The 22,650-nt window shown below is 44.4% G+C and overlaps 1 protein-coding gene and 1 long non-coding RNA gene across 5 annotated transcripts; one reads left to right on the forward strand and one right to left on the reverse strand.

The window, feature by feature from the left end:
* Positions 1–1,202: 1,202 nt before the first annotated feature.
* On the reverse strand, positions 1,203–18,554 carry LOC115132536 (nuclear transcription factor Y subunit alpha-like). Of its 2 annotated transcripts, none has more exons than XM_029665281.2 (9): positions 18,466–18,554; positions 14,940–15,050; positions 9,809–9,955; positions 9,434–9,610; positions 7,667–7,772; positions 7,225–7,379; positions 6,074–6,247; positions 4,173–4,277; positions 1,203–2,465 (listed from the first exon to the last, which is right to left on the reverse strand). In XM_029665281.2, the coding sequence occupies exons 2-9, from the start codon at positions 15,015–15,017 to the stop codon at positions 2,400–2,402; spliced, it is 1,008 nt and encodes a 335-aa protein (XP_029521141.1). In that variant the 5' UTR covers positions 15,018–15,050; positions 18,466–18,554; the 3' UTR covers positions 1,203–2,399. The 2 variants fall into 2 exon arrangements, with proteins under 2 accessions (XP_029521141.1, XP_029521140.1); XM_029665280.2 differs by having other exon boundaries at positions 7,225–7,397.
* Positions 18,549–20,807, forward strand: LOC115132547 (uncharacterized). 3 transcript variants are annotated; one of them, XR_003864082.2, is made up of 3 exons: positions 18,549–18,636; positions 19,729–19,837; positions 19,986–20,807. It is a non-coding gene; the product is annotated as an uncharacterized LOC115132547 (long non-coding RNA). The 3 variants fall into 3 exon arrangements; XR_003864080.2 differs by lacking the exon at positions 19,729–19,837; XR_003864081.2 differs by lacking the exon at positions 18,549–18,636 and having other exon boundaries at positions 18,674–19,837.
* Positions 20,808–22,650: the final 1,843 nt, after the last annotated feature.

Consider the following 22,650-nt stretch of genomic DNA (forward strand, 5'->3'; position numbering starts at 1 on the left):
AAGCTCTCAGACTTCTAACCTACAAAGACCTAACCACAGGTTTCTTTAAGACCAGGTCACAGGAAGGTCCATTGAAAATATTTCCTGATACACTGGAAATTCCTGAGATTTCTTCTGTTTCCAGAATTTTCCGCAGACAGACTTTACAGATGCTGTGGGTACATGGTAGGAAAACTAAATCCTTGAAGATGTTACAGCACACAGGACAGGATAAATAGTCTTCAGAGAGAGCAGGTTCAGAAGATGCCATTTTCTCGCCTCCTTCCCTCTTCTCTAATACGATTCTGAGAAGACGATTATTATTTTGAGAAGTTGTAGCAGTGGAGTCAGTAGCTAGAGGGTTTGATGTTCTTCAATTGTTGTTTTGAATCTTTAGAAGGATTTTAATAATGACAAAAACAAGTTATTTCACCTTTATTTAACTAGGCAAGTCAGTAAATAAGAACAAAATCTTATTTATAAATGACGGCCTACCCCGGCCAAACCCTAACTCGGACGACGCTGGGCCAATTGTGCCCCGCCCTATGGGACTCAAAATCACGTCCGGTTGTGATACAGCCTGGAATCGAACCAGGGTCTGTAGTGATGCCTCAAGCACTGAGATGCAGCTGCCTTAGACCGCTGAGCCACTCGGGAGCCCAATAAGTCATATGTTGTGTTCTGTAGGTTGAATGCTGAATAGCTGAATGTTAGTGCTGTTCTGAACATCCTTCCTGCTAACAGGTTTGTCAGGGTTGGAGCTACCTGGAACGTATGAAACTGTGTACATGTACAAGGGTCACTGTAGGTTGAATGCTGAATAGCTGAATGTTAGTGCTGTTCTGAACATCCTTCTTGCTAACAGGTTTGTCAGGGTTGGAGCTACCTGGAACGTATGAGACTGTGTACATGTACAAGGGTCACAAGGATACAGTAGTTCTCTGCAGTTGTTTTATCTACTGTTAAAACCACTGGCCACCAATTACGTGCCTCTCCTGTCACCTGCCGGGCGAGACAGAGGAGAGGAGCATCATTGGTGGCCACCGGTCAAGGTTCACAAGTATAGTTCTCTGTGACTGTTATCTACTGATAAAAGGTGTTAAGATACATTGATAAATTCATCCTCACTCTAGAAGCTAAACAGGAGGAAAACACACACACACACACACACACACACACCCTAGATAAAATATGATCAATGAAAACATACAAAACCAGAAAAGTGACTTCAAGTCAACGTAATAGAATTTAATGAACAGATGAGCTCTTTGAAACAATGGTGTCAACCACAAAAAAAAAAAAAATGTTTTGGAGGACTGCTTCAGAAGAATATAAAACATACTCTTCAAAAAAAACAAGACACCCTAAAGTAAATCAGACAAAGTACACGGGTCATTCAGACGTCGTGTCAACATAAATGTGTCTATTTCGCTACAAAGAAGAAAAAAAAAGTGATATAAAATACATATTCCCTGTACAGACAATAACTGGGGACTGGATATTGAAATCACATCTGAAATGCAAGACTTGGGGTCACTTCCATTTCAATTCAGGAAGTAAACTGAAGTTAAAAATGTTCCTCTATACTTCTCTATGAGAACATTTTGAAATTGGACCCTGCTGAGAAGTGCTTACAAAAAAAGCGTTCTAACTAATATCCATTTTGGAAACAATATTTGACAATCCTTATGGACCAAGGCTGGGCTTCTATGGTGTTGCATGTTTCAACAAAAGACACATACAGGGCAACAATAAGTGTTCCATCATTTTGACTCATTTACAGCTGAATTTGTAAACAGATTCTTTTTGCATTTGTGAAACACACCAACAACAAAAAAAATGAGCTGCTTTACGACCAAACAAAATGTATTCTGCAACTAACTACCAGCAGTTATGACTTTGTCAGCAAACATGAAGTCTTTGACCGGTGGTATTATGCAGGTGAAACATCTCATCGTTCGTCTTGGTTTCCAGGACAGAGCGCTGCAGTCCCAGTAAATCTTAACTTTCACATCTTACTGAATACCTCAGCCACTGCAGCCAGTCACAGAGCCAGGTCTGGAAGACCAGGGCGTTGGGAGGTCAAGGGTTAAAGTTAACTCCTAGTGACCCATCATGGAGGACACCAGTCATAGGGATATCATATTGTTGAGTAGAGGTGATGGGAGAATACAGGTTTATGTCTGCCATGGCATCTTCCGGATAGGAGCTACATATTTGTAGTTCTTGGATGAGTTTCCTCCTTACATTGTAAAGAACTTTGAGTGTCTGGAAAAGTGCTCTATCAATCCAATCCAATTATTATTATTCTTAGGAGATGAGCGGTGTAGCTGGGTGCTGGCTAGCTGGGTGGGGTGGGTGGGTGGGGGGCTCAGAGGGCCTCGACTGACTGACGGAGGGGTGGTCGGGGGTTGTAGGTGCTAAGAAACTCGGACCATCTGAGCTACATCGTCTTCTCCTGCCTGGGCGGCCAGCTCTGCCTGTTGCTGAGGAAGAGAAGGCGAGAGAGAGGAAGGATGAAGGTACCAGTCAACCTAAACATGTATCATGTACATTCTATAACATCATGTACAGTGCCTTCGGAAAGTATTCAGACCCCTTGATTCCCCCCACATTCTGTTACGTTACAGCCTTGTTCTAAAATGGATTAAATAGCAATGAATCTACACACAATACCCCATAATGACAAAGCGAAAACAGGCTTTTAGAGATTTTAGCAAACTAAACAAATACCTTAGTTACATAAGTATTCAGACTTTACTATGAGACTCAAAATTGAATTCAGGTGCATCCTGTTTCCATTGATCATCCTTGAGCTGTTTCTCAAGTCCACCTGTGGTAAATTCAATTGATTGGACATGATTTGGAAAGGCACACACCTATAAGGTCATGAAGTCGGAGGAATTGTCTGTTGAGCTCCGAGACAGGATTGTGTCGAGGCACAGATCTGGGGAAGGGTACCAAAAAATATCTGCAGCATTGAAGGTCCCTAAGAACACAGTGGCCTCTATCGCTCTTAATTGGAAGAAGTTTGGAACCACAGACTCTTCCAAAAGCTGGCCACCCGGGCCAAACTGAGCAATCGGGGGAGAAGGGCCTTGGTCAGGGAGGTGACCAAAAACCAGATGGTCACTCTGACAGAGCTCCAGAGTTCCTCTGTGGAGATGGGAGAACCTTCCAGAAAGACAACCATCTCTGCAGCACTACACCAATCAGGCCTTTATGGTAAAGTGGCCAGACGAAAGCCACTCCTCAGTAAAGGCACATGACAGCCCGCTTGGAGTTTTTCAATAGGCACCTAAAGACTCTCAGACTATGAGAAACAAGATTCTCTGGTCTGATGAAGCCAAGATTGAACTATTTGGCCTGAATGCCAAGCTTCACGTCTGGAGGAAACCTGGCATCATCCCTACGGTGAAGCATGGTGGTGGCAGCATCATGTTGTGGGGTGGTTTTTCAGCGGCAGGAACTGGTAGACGAGTCAGGATTGAGAGAAAGATGAACGGAGAAAAGTACAGAGAGATCATTGATGAAAACCTGCTCCGGAGCGCTCAGGACCTCACAGTGGGGCGAAGGTTCACCTTCTAACGGGACAACGACCCTAAGCACACAGCCAAGACAACGCAGGAGTGGCTTCAGGACAAGTCTCTGAATGTCCTTAAGTGGCCCAGTCAGAGCCTGGACTTAAACCCGATAGAACATCTCTGGAGAGACCTGAAAATAGCTGTGCAGCAACACTTCCCATCCAACCTGACAGAGCTTGAGAGGATCTGCAGAGAGGAATGGGAGGAACTCCACAAATACAGGTGTGCCAAGCTTGTAGTATCATACCCAAGAAGACTTGGGCTGTATTCACTGCTTTAACAAAGTACTGAGTAAAAGGTCTGAATACTTATATAAATGTGATATTTCATTATTATGATTTATTTTTCATTTGCAAAAATGTATTGCGTGTAGATTGATGAGGGTGCACTGTACATTACAGCATTTCCCATTCTAAAAGCTATTATTATTATTGTCATTATTATTATTATTATCATCTATGTGTATTTTTATAAAACCTGAAAAGACTGGCACTAGTAAGGATTCTTTAAATTGTATAATGGCGGTTATAGTGAGGAAGCAGCCAGTAGAACCTTAACTCATCCCCTCCTGAATGTCTGGTTGTGGGTCCCCTTCACCAGCTCTCTTACCAGGGCCAGGGCCATCTCCTCCCTCTCCTTGGGAGAGAAAAAGCGTCCTCCGTCTCCCCTCTTGCGCTGCATGGCGTGACGGTGACGGGACTCGTGCAGGTATTTCTGCAAAACAGAGACAGACAAATGTTAGTCACTAACAACACAGTCCAGCATCAGAAGAACATAATCAATTCCCATACTCCATAGTGACAGCCCTTCAGAAAAGTGTGAGACCATTCTGACTCATCCTCCTCTCTTTGGGGGGTTTTTCTCTCAGCCTCTAGCTTGGCGCTGTCATACTCTACTACATCAGCCGACACTCGCAACTATCACAGATAACAAAGAGAAACACAGCCGCAAGCTGCCCAGTGACGCGAGCCTACCAGACCAGCTAAATTCCTTCTTGCTTCGAGGCAAGCAACACTGAACTATGCATGAGAGCCCTAGTTGTTCTGGACGACTGTCTGATCTCGCACCCCATAGCCGATGTGAGTAAGACCTTTAAAACAGGTTAACATTCACAAGGCAAAACTAAATAAAAACGTGTTAAAAAATACATTCAAAATGCCGCGGAGCCAGACAAATTACCAGGACGCATACTTAAGAGCATGCCCTGATCAGCTGGCAAATGTCTTCAGACATTTTCAACCTCTCCCTGACCCAGTCTGTAAGAACTACATGTTTCAAGCAGACCTCCATAGTCCCTGTGCCCAAGAACGTCAAGGTAACCTGTCTAAATGACTATCGCCCCGTAGCACTCAACTCTAGCTATGAAATGCTTTGAAAGGCTGGACAGGGCTCACATCAATACCATCATCCCAGAAATCCTGAGTCCAATCCAATTCGCATACCGCCCGACTACAGATGATGCAATCTCTATTGCACTTTACACTGCCCTCTCCCACCTGGACAAGAGAAACATCTACATGAGAAAAGCTGTTCATTGACCACAGCTCAGCATTCAACAACATAGTGCCCTCCAAGCTCATCACTAAGCTCAGGACCCTGGGAATGAGCACCTCCCTCTGCAACTGGAACCTGGACTTCCTGACAGGCTGCCCCCAGGTGGTGAGGGTAGGTAACAACACATCCGCCATGCTGACCCGCAACACGGGGGACCCTCAGTGGTGAGTGTTTAAGGCTTCATCATCCTTCAGTTGGCTGGTGCCTTGCCAAACTCGGATAGCCGAACTGAACGAGTGTGCTCGCATACTCCCGTAAAAGACCTTCGCTTGAAAAAGCAATAGTACTGTTTTGAGAAGCTGTAGCCAGTATACACTTCCTCAAAAGTCAGAATTTATCTAAAATAACTCACTCAATAAATCTGTCATTAACTTTGATGTTTCTGCCAAGGAGAGCTTAGCCTCGCAATTTTACATCTAACTAATTTATTATGAACCGTTTTGAGTAGATGTCCTGGATGGGTGGAAGCACGGTCCCAGTGATGTATTGGGCCGTCTTTACCACCCTCTGGATGGCCTTGCGGTAGTGGATGGAGCAATTCCCTTACCGGGCCATGATGCAACACTCTCGATAGTGCTGGGATAGTATTTGGAGAGGACCTAGGGCGGCATGTCAAATTTATTCAGATTGTGCAAAGCCTTCATCAAGGCAAAGGGTTCTTTGAAAGAATCTTTGAAGAATCTCAAATATGTTTTGATTTGTTTAGCACTTTTTTGGTTACTACTTGATTCCATATGTGTTATTTCATAGTATTGATATCTTCACTATTATTCTACAATGTAGAAAGAGAAATCCTCTGCATATAGTGGGGTACGACGCATGTGACAAATAACATTAGATTTGAAGCCCTACCCTAACCCAGGCTACTCACCCTCCTCTCTTTAGGGATCTTGCCCTCAGCCTCCAGCTTGGCGCGGGCCTGTCGTCACACACTAACACTAACCCAGGCTACTCACCCTCCTCTCTTTAGGGATCTTGCCCTCAGCCTCCAGCTTGGCGCGGGCCTGTCTTCTCTTCAGGATGCGATGGTACTGTTTAGCGTTGACGTACAGAGGTTCCTCCTCTAACATCTCAGCCCCGGGTAGAGGGATACGCTGCATAGCAGGCACCGCACCTCCACTAGGCATCATCTAGCAGGGAGGGACAAACACACACATGGCATGTGCCTGACAAGAGACAATTCTTTCCAATAAAACACCCCCATACCATAGAGATTGTGTAATATCTAATTCACTGCCCAATACCTTACTGAGTCCCGGTAAGAATTATGTGTGTGCGAATTCAGTTTGGGCTCTAATAACCAGGAAATGACACACTACAGACTCTCTAATAACCAGGAAATGACACACTACAGACTCTCTAATAACCAGGAAATGACACACTACAGACTCTCTAATAACCAGGAAATGACACACTACAGACTCTCTAATAACCAGGAAATGACACACTACAGACTCTCTAATAACCAGGAAATGACACACTACAGACTCTCTAATAACCAGGAAATGACACACTACAGACTCTCTAATAACCAGGAAATGACACACTACAGACTCTCTAATAACCAGGAAATGACACACTACAGACTCTCTAATAACCAGGAAATGACACACTACAGACTCTCTAATAACCAGGAAATGACACACTACAGACTCTCTAATAACCAGGAAATGACACACTACAGCCTCTGCAACGACACACTACATACAGCCTCTGCAACGACACACTACATACAGCCTCTGCAACGACACACTACATACAGCCTCTGCAACGACACACTACATACAGCCTCTGCAACGACACACTACATACAGCCTCTGCAACGACACACTACATACAGCCTCTGCAACGACACACTACATACAGCCTCTGCAACGACACACTACATACAGCCTCTGCAACGACACACTACATACAGCCTCTGCAACGACACACTACAGCCTCTGCAACGACACACTACAGCCTCTGCAATGACACACTACAGCCTCTGCAACGACACACTACAGACTCTGCAACGACCAGGAGATAACAGACCCGGTGATCCAACCCCCTCAGTGATCTAGGTAACAGGATGTCTGGGTGTATCTGCTGGTGCGGGGGGCCTTACCATGACCATGCCACCGGTGTTCATCATGTTGCCCGAGACTGGCAGGGTGACGGTCACGGTGCCCTGCTGTCCACTGTTGGTAGTGGTGGTGTTGGCGCCCCCTGTCTGTACCATCTGGGCCCCCGTCAGACTGCCTGCTGGGATGGTGATCATTCCTGGGGAGAAAAAGCCTCCTTATCACCACCACCATCACCATTACTATAGTCATCAGATTGACATTTCACTCACGGCACCAGAAGGTACAGTATCTGACGGCATTTAACTAACATCTTTTGAGAATGTACAGAACGTATATTACTGGAAGTGTGTGTGTGTGTGTGTGTGTGTGTGTTGCACACGTTCGTATCCGTGCAAATGTATTGGTCGCGAACATAGATTTGCAGATGTTATCACAGGGGCAAATAAAGTAAATAAAGGGTGTGTGTGTGTAATGTAAACAAACCCTGTTGCAGGACGGTGCCGTCTGCGTTGACCGGCTGGTAGACGATGGTCTGTCCGTCAGCCGTCTGCGCCAGCTGCTGGCCCTGCTGCAACTGGATCTGCTGGCCCTGTAGGAACACACCGGAACACACAGGACTGGGTCATATATGACTACTGGTAAAGTACGTAGCACGAGCCTTGGCTTGTGCGAACTGGAACGGCTCATAGGAGTAGGAATCCGTCTCCTGTTTCTGTAGCGTGAGACAACATGATGTACAAGAACAGGACCTTCTCCCCCCAATTTTTTACATCTGTGTGGGTAACGGATGTGAAACCGCTAGCTAGTTAGCGGTGGGGCGCGCTAAAAAGCGTTTCAATCGGTGACGTCACTTGCTCTGAGACCTTGAAGTAGTGGTTCCCCTTTGCTCTGCAAGGGCCGCGGCTTTCGTGGAGCGATGGGTAACGATGCTTCGTGGGTGACTGTTGTTGATGTGTGCAGAGGGTCCCTGGTTCGCGCCCGGGTATGGGCGAGGGGACGGTCTAAAGTTATACTGTTACATGTGCAGTTTGAAGGGAGTTGCTAACTAGCGCAGTTGCCAACTAGCATAATGACTGTAAGTCTATGGGTAACGCTAGTCAGCATTGGCTCACAAAACGACCTCAAACTTCCTTCTGGGGAAGTAGATAGTGGGCTTCGTTGCCAAAAATCCAGAAGAATCCCGATAAATAACGCCTCAATTGGAAAGGAATTACAGAAAGAGCCACTCCTGACCCTACATACAGGAACTCACAGTACGGGGCCCTCCTGACCCTACATACAGGAACTCACAGTACGGGGCCACTCCTGACCCTACATACAGGAACTCACAGTACGGGGCCACTCCTGACCCTACATACAGGAACTCACAGTACGGGGTCACTCCTGACCCTACATACAGGAACTCACAGTACGGGGCCACTCCTGACCCTACATACAGGAACTCACAGTACGGGGCCACTCCTGACCCTACATACAGGAACTCACAGTACGGGGCCACTCCTGACCCTACATACAGGAACTCACAGTACGGGGCCACTCCTGACCCTACATACAGGAACTCACTGTACGGGGACCACTCCTGACCCTACATACAGGAACTCACTGTACGGGGACCACTCCTGACCCTACATACAGGAACTCACAGTACGGGGCCACTTCTGACCCTACATACAGGAACTCACAGTACGGGGCCACTCCTGACCCTACATACAGGAACTCACAGTACGGGGCCACTCCTGACCCTACATACAGGAACTCACAGTACGGGACCCTCCTGACCCTACATACAGGAACTCACAGTACGGGGCCACTCCTGACCCTACATACAGGAACTCACAGTACGGGGTCACTCCTGACCCTACATACGGGAACTCACAGTACGGGGTCACTCCTGACCCTACATACGGGAACTCACAGTACGGGGCCACTCCTGACCCTACATACAGGAACACACAGTACGGGGCCACTCCTGACCCTACATACAGGAACTCACAGTACGGAGTCACTCCTGACCCTACATACAGGAACTCACAGTACGGGGTCACTCCTGACCCTACATACAGGAACTCACAGTACGGGGCCACTCCTGACCCTACAGGAGTGTGTGTGTGTGTGTGTGCATGTGTGTGTGTGTGTGTGTATGTGCCTGTGTGTGTGTTTGTGGGAGAGTGTGTACATGCGCCTGTGTGTGTGTGGGAGCATGTGTGTGTGTGTGTATATGTGTACATGCGCCTGTGTGTGTGTATATACCTGGTTCTGTCCGGCTGTGATGGCTTGTTGTGGCTGTTGGATGATGATCTGTTGGGTTTGACCCTGCTGTCCCCCGAGCTGTAACATCTGTCCGCCCTGCAGCTGGATCTGCTGTCCCCCTAGATGGATCGTCTGGCCGTTCTGCAGCTGGATCTGCTGTCCACCCTGCAGCTGGATCTGAGAGTGAAACATGATCAGATGATAGCTTTGTGTTCATAATATCATTTCCAACTCCTGAATCTGGCTCAAAGAAATATGATTACTAGAATGGGAAAAGTCACTAAGACCACTGCAATTTGACTGCATCCTCATTGAATGGGTTCTAGTAAATATATTTCTATATGTTTTCTTCTTCTTCTTCATCCCATTCCTCACCTGTTGTAGTCCCTGTCCTCCAGACACAGGCACCTGCATGATGGTCTGTCCCTGTCCCCCACCCATAGCCTGCACCATGATGGGTTGCCCTGACGACGTGATCAACTGCCCTCCGCTCACCTGCACCATCAGGGGCTGACCCTGGACCTGTGTGGGGAGGGGAGGGAGGGGTTAAGTTCATTGCTTTATTTGTTTTGAAATTTGTCAATAAAAATGATTCAATGTATGGCTTCATATAAAGTAACCGTTTCATGGCTTAGCGAGAGTTCCATAGAATGACATGCATGCTATTCAGGCTTATTAATGGACATTTCTGACAAAGCATTTACTGCTTACAGGAAATAGAATGATAAATACACACACACACACAATGGAGCCAGCTCTTTGAGTTGACACTACGCGGAAAACAGAGTCAAATACGATGAACAACAAGATGGCCCCGAATGATTGTTTCCAAAATGTTGATACCTCCATTAAAAAAGGAGTTACAACGCAGTTCAGAACAGCGATAGCCTAGTTAGCATGCTAGCGGTGGTCAGGGCACTGAGATGGGTGGGTGGACGAGGGTCATGCAAGTACACTGTGACACTGAGTGACAGTCAGGCCGGCGGTCACACCACTACCTGGAGTGTCTGCACCTGCTGGCCAGAGGCCGTCATTACGGCCGCCTCGGTCTGCAGCTGCACTGCCGTCACTGTGCCCTGAGTCTGCAGACAAGGCAGCATACAAAGCATACCGTTGGATCACTTTGAGCAAGGCGAGGAGCAGAATCGCTCATCTTGATCACATCACCGAGTAGATGTATTTGGGGAAGCAAGGCGATGTTGATATCAGTGATTCTGCATAACAAGAGACGCTTCGTCCCAGAGAGGTGTAACAAGAGACACCTCATCCCAGAGAGGTGTAACAAGAGACACCTCATCCCAGAGAGGTGTAACAAGAGACGCCTCATCCCAGAGAGGTGTAACAAGAGACGCCTCGTCCCAGAGGGGTGTAACAAGAGACACCTCATCCCAGAGAGGTGTAACAAGAGACACCTCGTCCCAGAGAGGTGTAACAAGAGACACCTCGTCCCAGAGAGGTGTAACAAGAGACACCTCATCCCAGAGAGGTGTAACAAGAGACACCTCGTCCCAGAGAGGTGTAACAAGAGACACCTCATCCCAGAGAGGTGTAACAAGAGACACCTCATCCCAGAGAGGTAAAATGTCACATGCGCAATAACAAGTGAAACTCACCAAATTGCGAGTCAAATGAAAGCTAATATATATATTTGTTTTTTATTAAGGCATATATTCATTTCTTTTTAACCCCTTTCCATCCTAAAAATGAGGACTAAGCAAAGGCTTTGATTTCTGGTCAAACAGATGAAAAAGAGCCTTAGAAAACTAGCATCTAGCATTATACATCTAGCATCTAGCATAACATCTAGCATCTAGCATAACATCTAGCATCTAGCATAACATCTAGTATAACATCTAGCATCTAGCATAACATCTAGCATAACATTTTTGGGTGATCCCACCAAATTCACATAGAAATGTGTGTTATAGATCTGTCACTCTTATTGAAAGCAAGTCATGAGGTGGTAGATCAGTTCTGTGTGTGCTATTTCTATGCTTCCCATTCTTAAAAGTTACGTTTTTTGCATCTTTTACTTTCGGGTTTTGTACACCAGGTTCAAACAGCTAAAGATACAATATTTTTAGTTATTGAAAATATATTTCCCAGCAGTTTAGATGGTACAATGAATCTCTACACTATACATGCTTGTTGTGTCACATAACCTGAAATTAGGCAAACTACTAGAATTTCAGCAACCAGGAAATGGCAGTCAATCTTAGAATACGTTTTTTTTTCATTCACAGTACCAATAATTGCTTCTATTACACTCGAGGTGTGTACACTACATGACCAAAAGTATGTGGACACCTGCTCTTCGAACATCTCATTCCAAAATCATGGGCATTTTTTTTAACCTTTATTTAAATAGGCAAGTCAGTTAAGAACAATTTCTTATTTTCAATGATGGCCTGGGAACAGTGGGTTAACTGCCGTGCTTTTACACCTGCATTGTTTGCTGTTTGGGGTTTTAGGCTGGGTTTCTGTACAGCACTTTGAGATATCAGCTGATGTACGAAGGGCTATATAAATAAATAAATTTGATTTGTTCAGGGGCAGAACGACATATTTGTACCTTGTCAGCTCGGGGATTTGAACTTGCAACCTTTCGGTTACTAGTCCAACTCTCTAACCACTAGGCTACCCTGCTGCCCCTTTGCTGCTATAACAGCCTCCACTCTTCTGGGAAGGCTTTCCACTAGATGTTGGAACATTGCTGCAGGGACTTGCTTCCATTCAGCCACAAGAGCATGAGTTAGGTGTTGTGCGATTGTTGAGTGATTCAGCCCGGCTTGCAGTCGGTGTTCCAATTCATCCTAAAGGTGTTCGATGGAGTCGAGGTCAGGGCTCTGTGCAGGCCAGTCAAGTTGTTCCACACCGATCTCGACAAACCATTTCTGTATGGACTTTGCTTTGTGCACAGGGGCATTGTCATGCTGAAACAGGAAATGGACTTCCACAAACTGTTGCCACAAAGTTGTAAGCACAGAATTGTCTAGAATGTCATTGTATAATGTAGCGATTAAATTTTCCTTTACTGGAACTAAGGGGCCCGAACCATGAAAAACAGCCCCAGACCATTATTCCTCCTCCACCAAACTTTACAGTTGGCACTATGCATTCGGGCAGGTAACCTTCACCTGGCATTCGCCAAACCCATGGTGAAGCGTAATTCATCATTCCAGAGAATGTGTTTCCACTGCTCCAGAGTCCAATGGTGGCGAGCTTTACACCACTCCAGCTGACGCTTGGCACTGCGCCTGGGGATCTTAGGCTGGTGTGCGGCTGCTCGGCCACGGAAACCCACTTCATGAAGCTCCCGACAAACAGTTCTTGTGCTGACGTTGCTTCTAGAGGCAGTTTGAAACTCGGTAGTGAGTGTTGCAACCGAGGACAAATTATTTTTACGCGTTATGCGCTTCAGCACTCTGGCGATCCCATTCTGTGAGCTTATGTGGCCTACCACTTTGCAGCTGAGCCGTTGTTGCTCCTAGACATTTCCAATTCACAATAACAGCACTTACAGTTGACCGGGGCCACTCTAACAGGGCAGAAACCTGATGAACTGACTTGTTGGAAAGGTGGCATCCTATGATGGTGCCACGTTGAAAGTTAGTGAGCTCTTCAGTAAGGCCATTCTACTGCCAATGTGTGTCTATGGAGATTGCATGGCTGTGTGCTCGATTTTATACACCTTTCAGGAATGGGTGTTGCTGAAATAGCCGAATACAATAATTTGAAGGGGTGTCCACATACCTTCGTATATATAGTGTACTTGAACCAATTATTTTATTAAAAAATGTAATTGTACAATATATATATCGCACACAGAAGAAGTTTGAAGGATAATTTAGTTGCTAATGGCAGCCTGCAGTACCCTGGTCAGTCTTCAACTTGAGTAACTCAATGAGAGCGGGCAGCACAGAGCTACCCTGCAACGTCACTTCCTGGAGTAGAGCTACCCTGCAACGTCACTTCCTGGAGTAGAGCTACCCTGCAACGTCACTTCCTGGAGTAGAGCTAGCCTGCAACGTCACTTCCTGGAGTAGATTTTACGTAGAGCCCATCAATTATTAATGTTTTAACCTCTCTCAGTTGCTGGTTTCAAAAACTACACTACCCATGAGGCTTTTAGCATTTCTGCCACCACAGAAGCAGATACTGGGTCTGTTCTAACGCGTCCGCCTTGCGAATCCGAGGCCATGATTGTGCTTCCGTTGTGGTTGTTGTAGCGAAGCAACCTTTTTTTATTTGCATGCAATTAAAATATTCATTTCTCCTGACAGTGGAAAAACTGCTCTGGCGCACTGCATGAAACAGAGGCGTGCTTCATCCTCACCAGAGGCTGCCAAACTATCGATCGTCAAAAGTCTGACAAGGCGCTGTTCGTGGTTTCAGACGACACGCTATCCCCGCTTTTCCTCTTTTCCAAAGAGAAAGGGACATATTTTTTAGTTGGTTGAGGCGATGGAGCCGGTGTTTGAACTAGGGCTGAGGTAAACATGAACTGCACATAGTGTTCTACTCTGTTTCTCAGTCAAAATGCCTGTATTGCAACAATCTAGTTTTGTTTATTTTCCTTTTTATGAGTGTTTGTGTCCACTTGTTCTTGTCTTTTTTTTGTCTAGTCTCCTGTGCTGTGATTGTGCATCTTCCTATTTATACACACAAACACACCAAGCCCCTCCCCCTGACATCAGGCCCCGCCCCCTGCACTCACAACAAAGATGAGAGATCACTTCTTGCTTTCTGACGAGCAGGTTAAACTCACTATTTGAATTTGAGGTTTGGTCCAACATAATTATTTTACTGGAAACAGGGGAGAAGTTAAATAAAAATAGAGTTTGAAATGTTATGTCTTAACTCTTCAAAAATGCTTGCATGCTGTTCAAACAGTTGGGATACGGACATAAGAGTTCATAAGCGTTCATAAGCGTTCATAAGAATTCATAAGAATTCAACTGTTTTACCTTGTTAGCGAGCAAATAGGTCCAAGTCGGAATAAAGATTAGCTGGCTACTCGCTAGCAGATGAGCTTATGCTTGAGAGATTGTTTATGAGACCTGTGTTAATTTTCTATATTGCCTGCTACACAAAGTTGGTCATTATTAGTGAATATGCATTATGCATGGTTCAGGTTAAATTTGGAACAAAAAGGGCGTTTTCAGAGACCGACTTGAAAGCCAGATCAGTCATTATTGCCAAAAAAAATCAGGTTAAACTGTTACATTATTAGTGGATGTTATGGTTGTGGAAGGCTTATATTTAGCCTAGGTATAAATTTCATCAGCTCCGAATTCATTCGATTATTGCGGACTGTTTGAAATTCAATGTATTTGACCTTTTAAATTGTACAACAAATTTGACTTAGAGGTCAAGATATATATTGTTAAATCACCCATAAAATTTAAAAAAAAAATCTAGATATGATTTTAAGGACCAACTGATTTAGAGGTTTGAACATGAATTAATTCAAACCAGCAGCAGCTCATAGTAGATAGTTACCCACCTGTTGTTGTATCTGTCCATTGGATGTCTGCACGACTATCTGCTCCCCAGTCGAGGTGGTGGCGGTGGTGTACTCCATGGTCAGCTAGTCACTTCCTGTTATTGTCACTTCCTGTTAAGTACAGAGTTTTGTCAATAAAATGTGAAGCCGGTTGGGATGTCAATACCAAGGTTAGGGTCACAAAAGCAATAATAGCCTATGACAGTATTTTCCCAATATTAATTTAGCAGCGGAGGCCTCATTGTTGCCACTGCTGCAATTTTTATGTAGTAATTTATGTTTCTGCCAAGACGCGCTTTTAAATTGATAGTTGTTGGCTCAATGACTGGAAGTCTATAGGAACAGGTAGCATGTAATTGCTAACGTTAGTGGCAATGAAACACCATTTTCCACCAGCATGCTAGCAATAGAACAATGAGCCAGATATTTCACCGGAAAATCCGGTTGCAGTTTCCACTCACTACCAAATATGGGGATGAGGGGAAGCCCAGTGGCCAGCAGTGGGAGAAGATGGAGCGAGATGGACTTGGGTCGACATTTAGCAAATGTTCTCCTCAATTAAATATTTTGATGTCAATGCAGTTTTCAAAAAGTGGACTACATTTTGTAGACTTTACAAAAGTTTAAAAAAAAGAAAAAAAAGGATTGTTTAAAAGGAGTGCAAGGGTGAATTGAGTTATTGCACACGTGCACTTCACAGAGTAGGCGTTCTCTGATGGAAATGTGCACATAAAATGCTAGAAAGTGCCAAAAGGATCTCGCTAGCTCGTGCTTGGCTCTGCCCACCTCCTTGCTTGGCTCTGCCCACTATGTTTCATTTGCTCCCATTGGAAACTACAGGCTCTGGTCTATCTTGGGTTAGTCCCGGATGTTGTGTATAGACTACCACAGTATGAGTCATAATACCCATAAAAACCTAGTGGTCAAACAGGGAAATGGTTGCAATCGCCCCCCCCCCCATTCATTTTCCCCCATAGAAGACTTTAAAAACAGTTAAAATAAGGGCTGTGTTTCGTGTAGGCTTTGCGTGACGTTTGATAACCGTGTAAATCCGTCTAGCACAACGTGACTTTTATCAATATATTTGCCTCTATTTACCCCCCAAAAATTAGATGCTAAAGTGGCTGTCAAAAAGAACTAAAAATGCCATGATAATCTGGACGAGACTGCCGAACGGAGGCAAAGGTTAAACAAAATCTCTGGATGAACTATATAAATGTTAGCTACATGTAGTAATGAATAAATTGGCCCCAAAAAATTAAATGGACAATTATGTGAACTGTAGTAACAAATACAGTGTTGATCAGATAAAGCAACATCAACAATAGAGGATATGTCAATAGAAAGACCCTTGGTAATAACCAGGCCCAGTAGAAAATCCCTTGGTAATAACCAGGTCCAGAGTATGACTGTAGTTATGGCTGGGCCCAGTAGAAAGCCCCTTGGTAATAACCAGGTCCAGAGTATGACTGTAGTTATGGCTGGGCCCAGTAGAAAGCCCCTTGGTAATAACCAGGTCCAGAGTATGGCTGTAGTTATGGCTGGGCCCAGTAGAAAGCCCCTTGGTAATAACCAGGTCCAGAGTATGGCTGTAGTTATGGCTGGGCCCAGTAGAAAGCCCCTTGGTAATAACCAGGTCCAGAGTATGACTGTAGTTATGGCTGGGCCCAGTAGAAAGCCCCTTGGTAATAACCAGGTCCAGAGTATGGCTGTAGTTATGGCTGGGCCCAGTAGAAAGCCCCTTGGTAATAACCAGGTCCAGAGTATGGCTGTAGTTATGGCTGGGCCCAGTAGAAAGACCCTTGGTAATAACCAGGCCCAGTAGAAAACCCCTTGGTAATAACCAGGTCCAGAGTATGACTGTAGTTATGGCTGGGCCCAGTAGAAAGCCCCTTGGTAATAACCAGGTCCAGAGTATGGCTGTGGTTATGGCTGGGCCCAGTAGAAAGACCCTTGGTAATAACTAGGTCCAGAGTATGACTGTAGTTATGGCTGGGCCCAGTAGAAAGCCCCTTGGTAATAACCAGGTCCAGAGTATGGCTGTAGTTATGGCTGGGCCCAGTAGAAAGCCCCTTGGTAATAACCAGGTCCAGAGTATGGCTGGACCAAAGTGCCATTTCTACAGGAGTCGATATGCTTTCCAAGTCCTCCGGTTGCTTATTCTGACAGGGAGAACTGAGGCACTACCAGACCCTGTCTGTCGTCAGTCTCTAAAAACAGTTTGATGTTACTGGAAATAATCCAGGAACTCCATGCGGTTAGTGTGAATCCTGTCTCTTTTAACTTTAACCCCCGTCTCCTAAACCTTTGGAGAAATAAATTAGAGAAAGAAGTTGAGGAAAAAGTAACTAAACATGTTTTATTATGAACTGAAACCTTCAGTCTTTGTTTGCTACTGTTGTGAGCAAAACGTTTCCCTAGGTACTGTACGTCGCTAACGTTAGTTAGCTTGAAAAAAGGCCAAAATATGATCTTACTTAGCCAACTGGATAGTTTACTAACTAGCAAGAAAACAACTGAAACGGTCTTGAATGAAAAGGTCATATTTTTGCAATTTCCCAAAACCAATGCAATCTGAGGAGAGACTGTCCTTCTTGCATTAAACACTACAATTGTCTGTAGTGGGGCACTACTCAATTACTCTGTACATCAACATGTAAACTAAATCATTTAGCAGCATTTGGTTAGGGGTGAGAAAAAAAATACTGCTGCAACAAGAGTGGCTAAACATTCAGGATTAGCATTTAGCCACAGGTGGTTGAAAAGTGTGTTTCATAAGGAAAGTATGCATATGTTGCCACATTAAAAGGAGGAAATCGAAGCTTATCCAGCCTGAATGGAGAATGTTTTAGATACGAATGTATTGCCGGCTGCATACAATGCGTTTAGACAGCAAAATGAAACGACTCAGCATCGCCATCTGCCGACCATAGGATGCAGAATGGCCTGCATGCAGCAAATCAATACAAAAGAAAGCTACATTTGTCGAAGGGCATATTGTTGCGCCGAGTTTTGTCTTGTCTTTGTTCTAGCTAGCTAACAATTGCTGTAGTCTACCAAACCTTCAGTCTTTGTTTGATAATGTTGCTAGCAAAACGTGTCGCTAGGTACTGTACACCGCTAACGTTAGTTAGCTTGAGAAAAGGCCGAAAATATGATCTTAGTTAGCTAACTGGATAGTTTACTAGCTAGCAAGTAAAACAACTACGGTAGTCTGTAGAAAGTCTCACATACTGAGCGGAGGCATGTTGGAAATGCATGTATGTTCGGGTATAATAACACTGGCTTGCTTACAAAAAAACGACACCATTAATTATTGGCTTCATTCAAACGCAACGTTGCATTTATCGTGCAACTCTTATCTCGGTCACGCCAGTTGACTAGCAAGCAATTCGTTTATATTAACATCACACTGAAATCATTAAGAGTTCGTCATTTAAACATTCGATTCCTGTATTTTGTAGCGTTTAGTAATTTGGTTGGTCAATGACAAACCAATCCGTGCCTTCAATCGGACTTCTCTTACCGTGTCTCCGCTGTCCGGTATCCTTCTGATTGGCTCCAGTACAGGGTTCTAAAGCCCAATCACCAAAGTGAGCGAACAAAATGGCGCAAATGGAAAAAACAACAGCGATGCCGAAGAGACGCATGTGATCTTTTAGACGAAGATAGACGAAAATGGCCGATCTGTCACCCGGTATTTATTTTAGAGATTACATACTAACAAGCGTTACCACTGCATACATTCGTTTATTTTTATGCATCAATATCAATGCATTTAGGAAAATAATGGTTTGTGGTCTGGTATTTTCGACCAAGTAGAGACTTTTTTTAAATGTATTTTTATATCCCGCTCCAGTAGATGGCAGTGTGTGCAGATGTAGGCTGTAGAATGTTTGCGGAAGTGCCACATTGTTTCCACGAGATAAGCAAGCATAGCCAGATATTTTTAAACAAATTATATCTGGTCTAGCAGGAGAATCTTATTTGGTTCAATAACATTGTTAATTCTGTCTATCCATGTTAGCTAGACACCTGGTTGTTGAACACATTGTGATATGTTAAATGGATGTAAGTTAGCGGAAAGGAGTATGCACTAGATATCTAAGGCGTTCGGCTCAGTATACTAGCTAAGGTTACTTTCCATTGCATTTGGGTTACCTTTTTAGCTAGATCTGACCAGGGGGAAAAAAATCTGCCAGATTTAGAGTTTTGTTCAAGTAGTGTCTGGTAACCAGTGGTGAGCCTTCAGGTCTCCCTGATAGCCTCAAAGCTTGGCGCACTGTCACTGAACCACAGTGTTTACATGCAATCAGCGATGCCTGGATGAAACAGAGGCAGACACACAGGGCCTCGGCCCACAAAGACAGTGGGCGGGAGGAGAGGTTTGAAGAAGATATGGGTGATGTAGGTGACAAGGTCCAGACTGGGGCTCAGTTGAGAAACAGCTATCCTAAAAACTGAACCATAGGCATAGCCTGGTCCCACGTCTGTTTAAGCGATCATTCTGACAACCACCGTGAGACAGTTGGTGACGAAAAAACAGATCTGGGACCACCAGGCTATTGAAGGGTGCCTATCCTAATGTAGGATACCTGTTACTATAGCAGAATGACATGTTGATGTGTTGGTTAAAAGCACTGTCACAATGGTAGCTTACATGGTACACTAGCCACTTTCACCCAGTCAGTGATCAGTCCACACTGCATCTAAGATGATAAATATGATATTAAGTCATCACTCCACACACTCTAGGCCTAATGCCTACTGTCACCTTCCCTGTTTTCAGTGAAGGGAGGAGGAGACAGGATGGTAAAGTACCATATAGTCAGGAAACAGCTGACTGAGTCTAAAGCTCCAGAGAGGAGGCTGAGCTGGGACACCATGTAGTAGATCAGGTGAGGCAAGGGTGAAATGTTACTAAATAGTCAGAAAGAAATGTAATGTGTATGACATGTTTGATTGTCTGTTAGGTAGTAAGAAATGTCTGTTAGAAATGTAAGAAATAAAGTTATCTGCAACTTTGTGAATGTTTTGCCTCAAAAGACTGACCACACCGATGACTCAATGACTGCACCCCAGGTATCTGAAGCAGGAGCTACCAGAGGAATGGACCGTTGACCATCTGGCCGAGGGCTTCTCCTTGCATCGTGACATCTTCCTCAGAGTCCTCCGGAGCAAGTTCACCCCCACCCCAGAGAGGAAAGCGAAACAGGACTCCAGCGTGTGGGCCAGGCTGAGACAGCAGGCCATACCTGGAGGTGGGACAGGGTTGGCAACGGGCCCTACCTGGGGATGGAGGAACAGAGGGACAGGGTAGGCAGCAGGTCTTACCCGGGGGTGGAGGAACAGGGGGACTGGGTAGACAGATGGGAACGGTGTTATCAGAGGAAGAACTGGAGGAACTAATGCGGTCTACAAAGCCCTGGCCTGTGCTACAGAATGGAAAATAGTTAATTTTCTTCTGAGGGAAACTTCCTGTACAGAATCTGAAGTTGAGATGTTTATAGTTTGAAGATTTCTCTGTAATGCAGTAATATGCAATCTTTATTTAAAGATGACAGACTGATAATGTCACATTATTTACCATTCATCTGTTAAGGTTTTATTTTACATTCTTGTATCAAGTTGGTTTTCTGAACATTAACAAAATAAAATCTACTCTTATGCAATATATATATATATGAGCAGAAAATTTAAAGGAACAAGTTGATTTATTAGTCAATAACCCAAAGCAAAATCACCTCAAATATATTGAACTACACAGCAGATACAAAGATGTAACAATTCCAGAACTTTCTCACATTGCATTATAACTTTATACAGCTATTTTAAAATGTAATAAAGATGTCACCTTTCAAATCTCAATACATAAAACCTTCATGATTTAAATATGAATTAATCATTCAGAACAAGTGTCTTCCTAGTGTTTTAGCAGCTACAGTATGTGTTGGCTTGGTTCTGCCAATTGAGATTTCGCTAATTCTTTCAATCCTGTGCAAATGTGGGTACAGTAATGTACAAACCAAACACCAAATATAAGTTGGATGAAATATTGCATTTGTCTGTTTCACAATGGACAAATAAAGCTGTATTGTATGATCAGGGAGTAAAATTAAATTGGGTTATGTTGTTCCCATTGCATTATGGGTAGAGGAGAAGTCTGAGGACTATTCTACAAAACAGGGTAGTTGGTATTGCAGGTCAACATGTAACGTCTTATTGGTTTGAATTCAAGGAATGTAATCATTAAAATTGCTCTTACATAGCCAATCTAGGGGTGTGTCGTCGTCGTCCCCCTCCCCCCCAGGACAGACCCTCCTAGACAGACCCTACCCCTCCTAGACAGACCCCACAGGACAGACCCTACTAGACAGACCCCTCTAGTAGAGAGACCCTACTAGACAGACCCCCCTAGACAGACTCTACTAGGAAGACCCCTCCTAGACAGTCCCCTCCCCCTCCTAGACAGACCCCTCTACTAGAGAGACCCTACTAGACAGCCCTTACTAGACAGACCCTCCCCCTCCTAGACAGACCCTACTAGACCCCCCCCACACACACACAGGACAGACCCTACCCCCTCTACTAGACACTTTACAAGCATTTGTGTCTGTGACCAATAAAATGTGATTTGATTTGTATAACCATCCACACAATAAGATACATTACTGCACTCAAAATCAATCAGATCATTCTAAATAAATACCAGTTTACATGGTGAAGGGACGTAGAAGACGACAGAACAGAGAGGAAGAGGAAAGGATGGCGCAACAAATGTTTTAAAACGGCAAACTATTGAGAGAGAGAGATCATGTGACTCCACAGTATTTAAAGTAGCCTAGTTCAAAAGGGAAGCTATCATCAGCGCCTGTTTTTTTCCTACATTCAAGCCTACAAAGAAGTGTTAATTTAGCTTCTACTTTCTACATGTATTATTCTAAAAACAATTGTATCTGACTATAGTATTAGGAACAAATGGAAACCGCCTGTCAGGTGTATACTCCCAGTTAGAATGACCCTAGTCTCCCAAGGCCATCGTTCCAAATGGGCTTCCGAGGCTAGAATGACCCTAGTCTCCCAAGGCCATCGTTCCAAATGGGCTTCCGAGGCTAGAATGACCCTAGTCCCCCAAGGCCATCGTTCCAAATGGGCTTCCGAGGCTAGAATGACCCTAGTCCCCCAGGGCCATCGTTCCAAATGGGCTTCCGAGGCTAGAATGACCCTAGTCTCCCAAGGCCATCGTTCCAAATGGGCTTCCGAGGCTAGAATGACCCTAGTCTAGGTGAAACTTAAGTCAATGACATTTTTCAGGTAATGTGGTGACCACAATAAAATGTGTAATTCAGTAGTATTAGCTCATCATATTAAGATACGAGCGTACAGTACATACAGACAAGAGGTCTGTTCTACACACTGAAAACAGACACGCCAGTGGCAAAACTGCTAGACATCCATACAACGTTGTTAAGCTTTATAAAATAATTTCTAACAAAAATGGCTTCGTTAAAGATGTCCAGATCTATGTGACAGTTATTACATTTAAAAAAAAAAGTGGCCTTAGCGCCTGTGTTTACGTTCGATTGATTCCTATAGTCCTTCCTTCACATTGGGGTCTACTTTCACTAGTGTAGGATTAGCTCAACATATTAAACATCATTTGTGTAGAGAAATGAGGAGGCATGAGGTGAATAGCTTTTTGTACACTACA

This window comes from Oncorhynchus nerka, linkage group LG7, assembly GCF_034236695.1.
Source record: "Oncorhynchus nerka isolate Pitt River linkage group LG7, Oner_Uvic_2.0, whole genome shotgun sequence".
Taxonomy (NCBI): Eukaryota; Metazoa; Chordata; class Actinopteri; order Salmoniformes; family Salmonidae; genus Oncorhynchus; species Oncorhynchus nerka.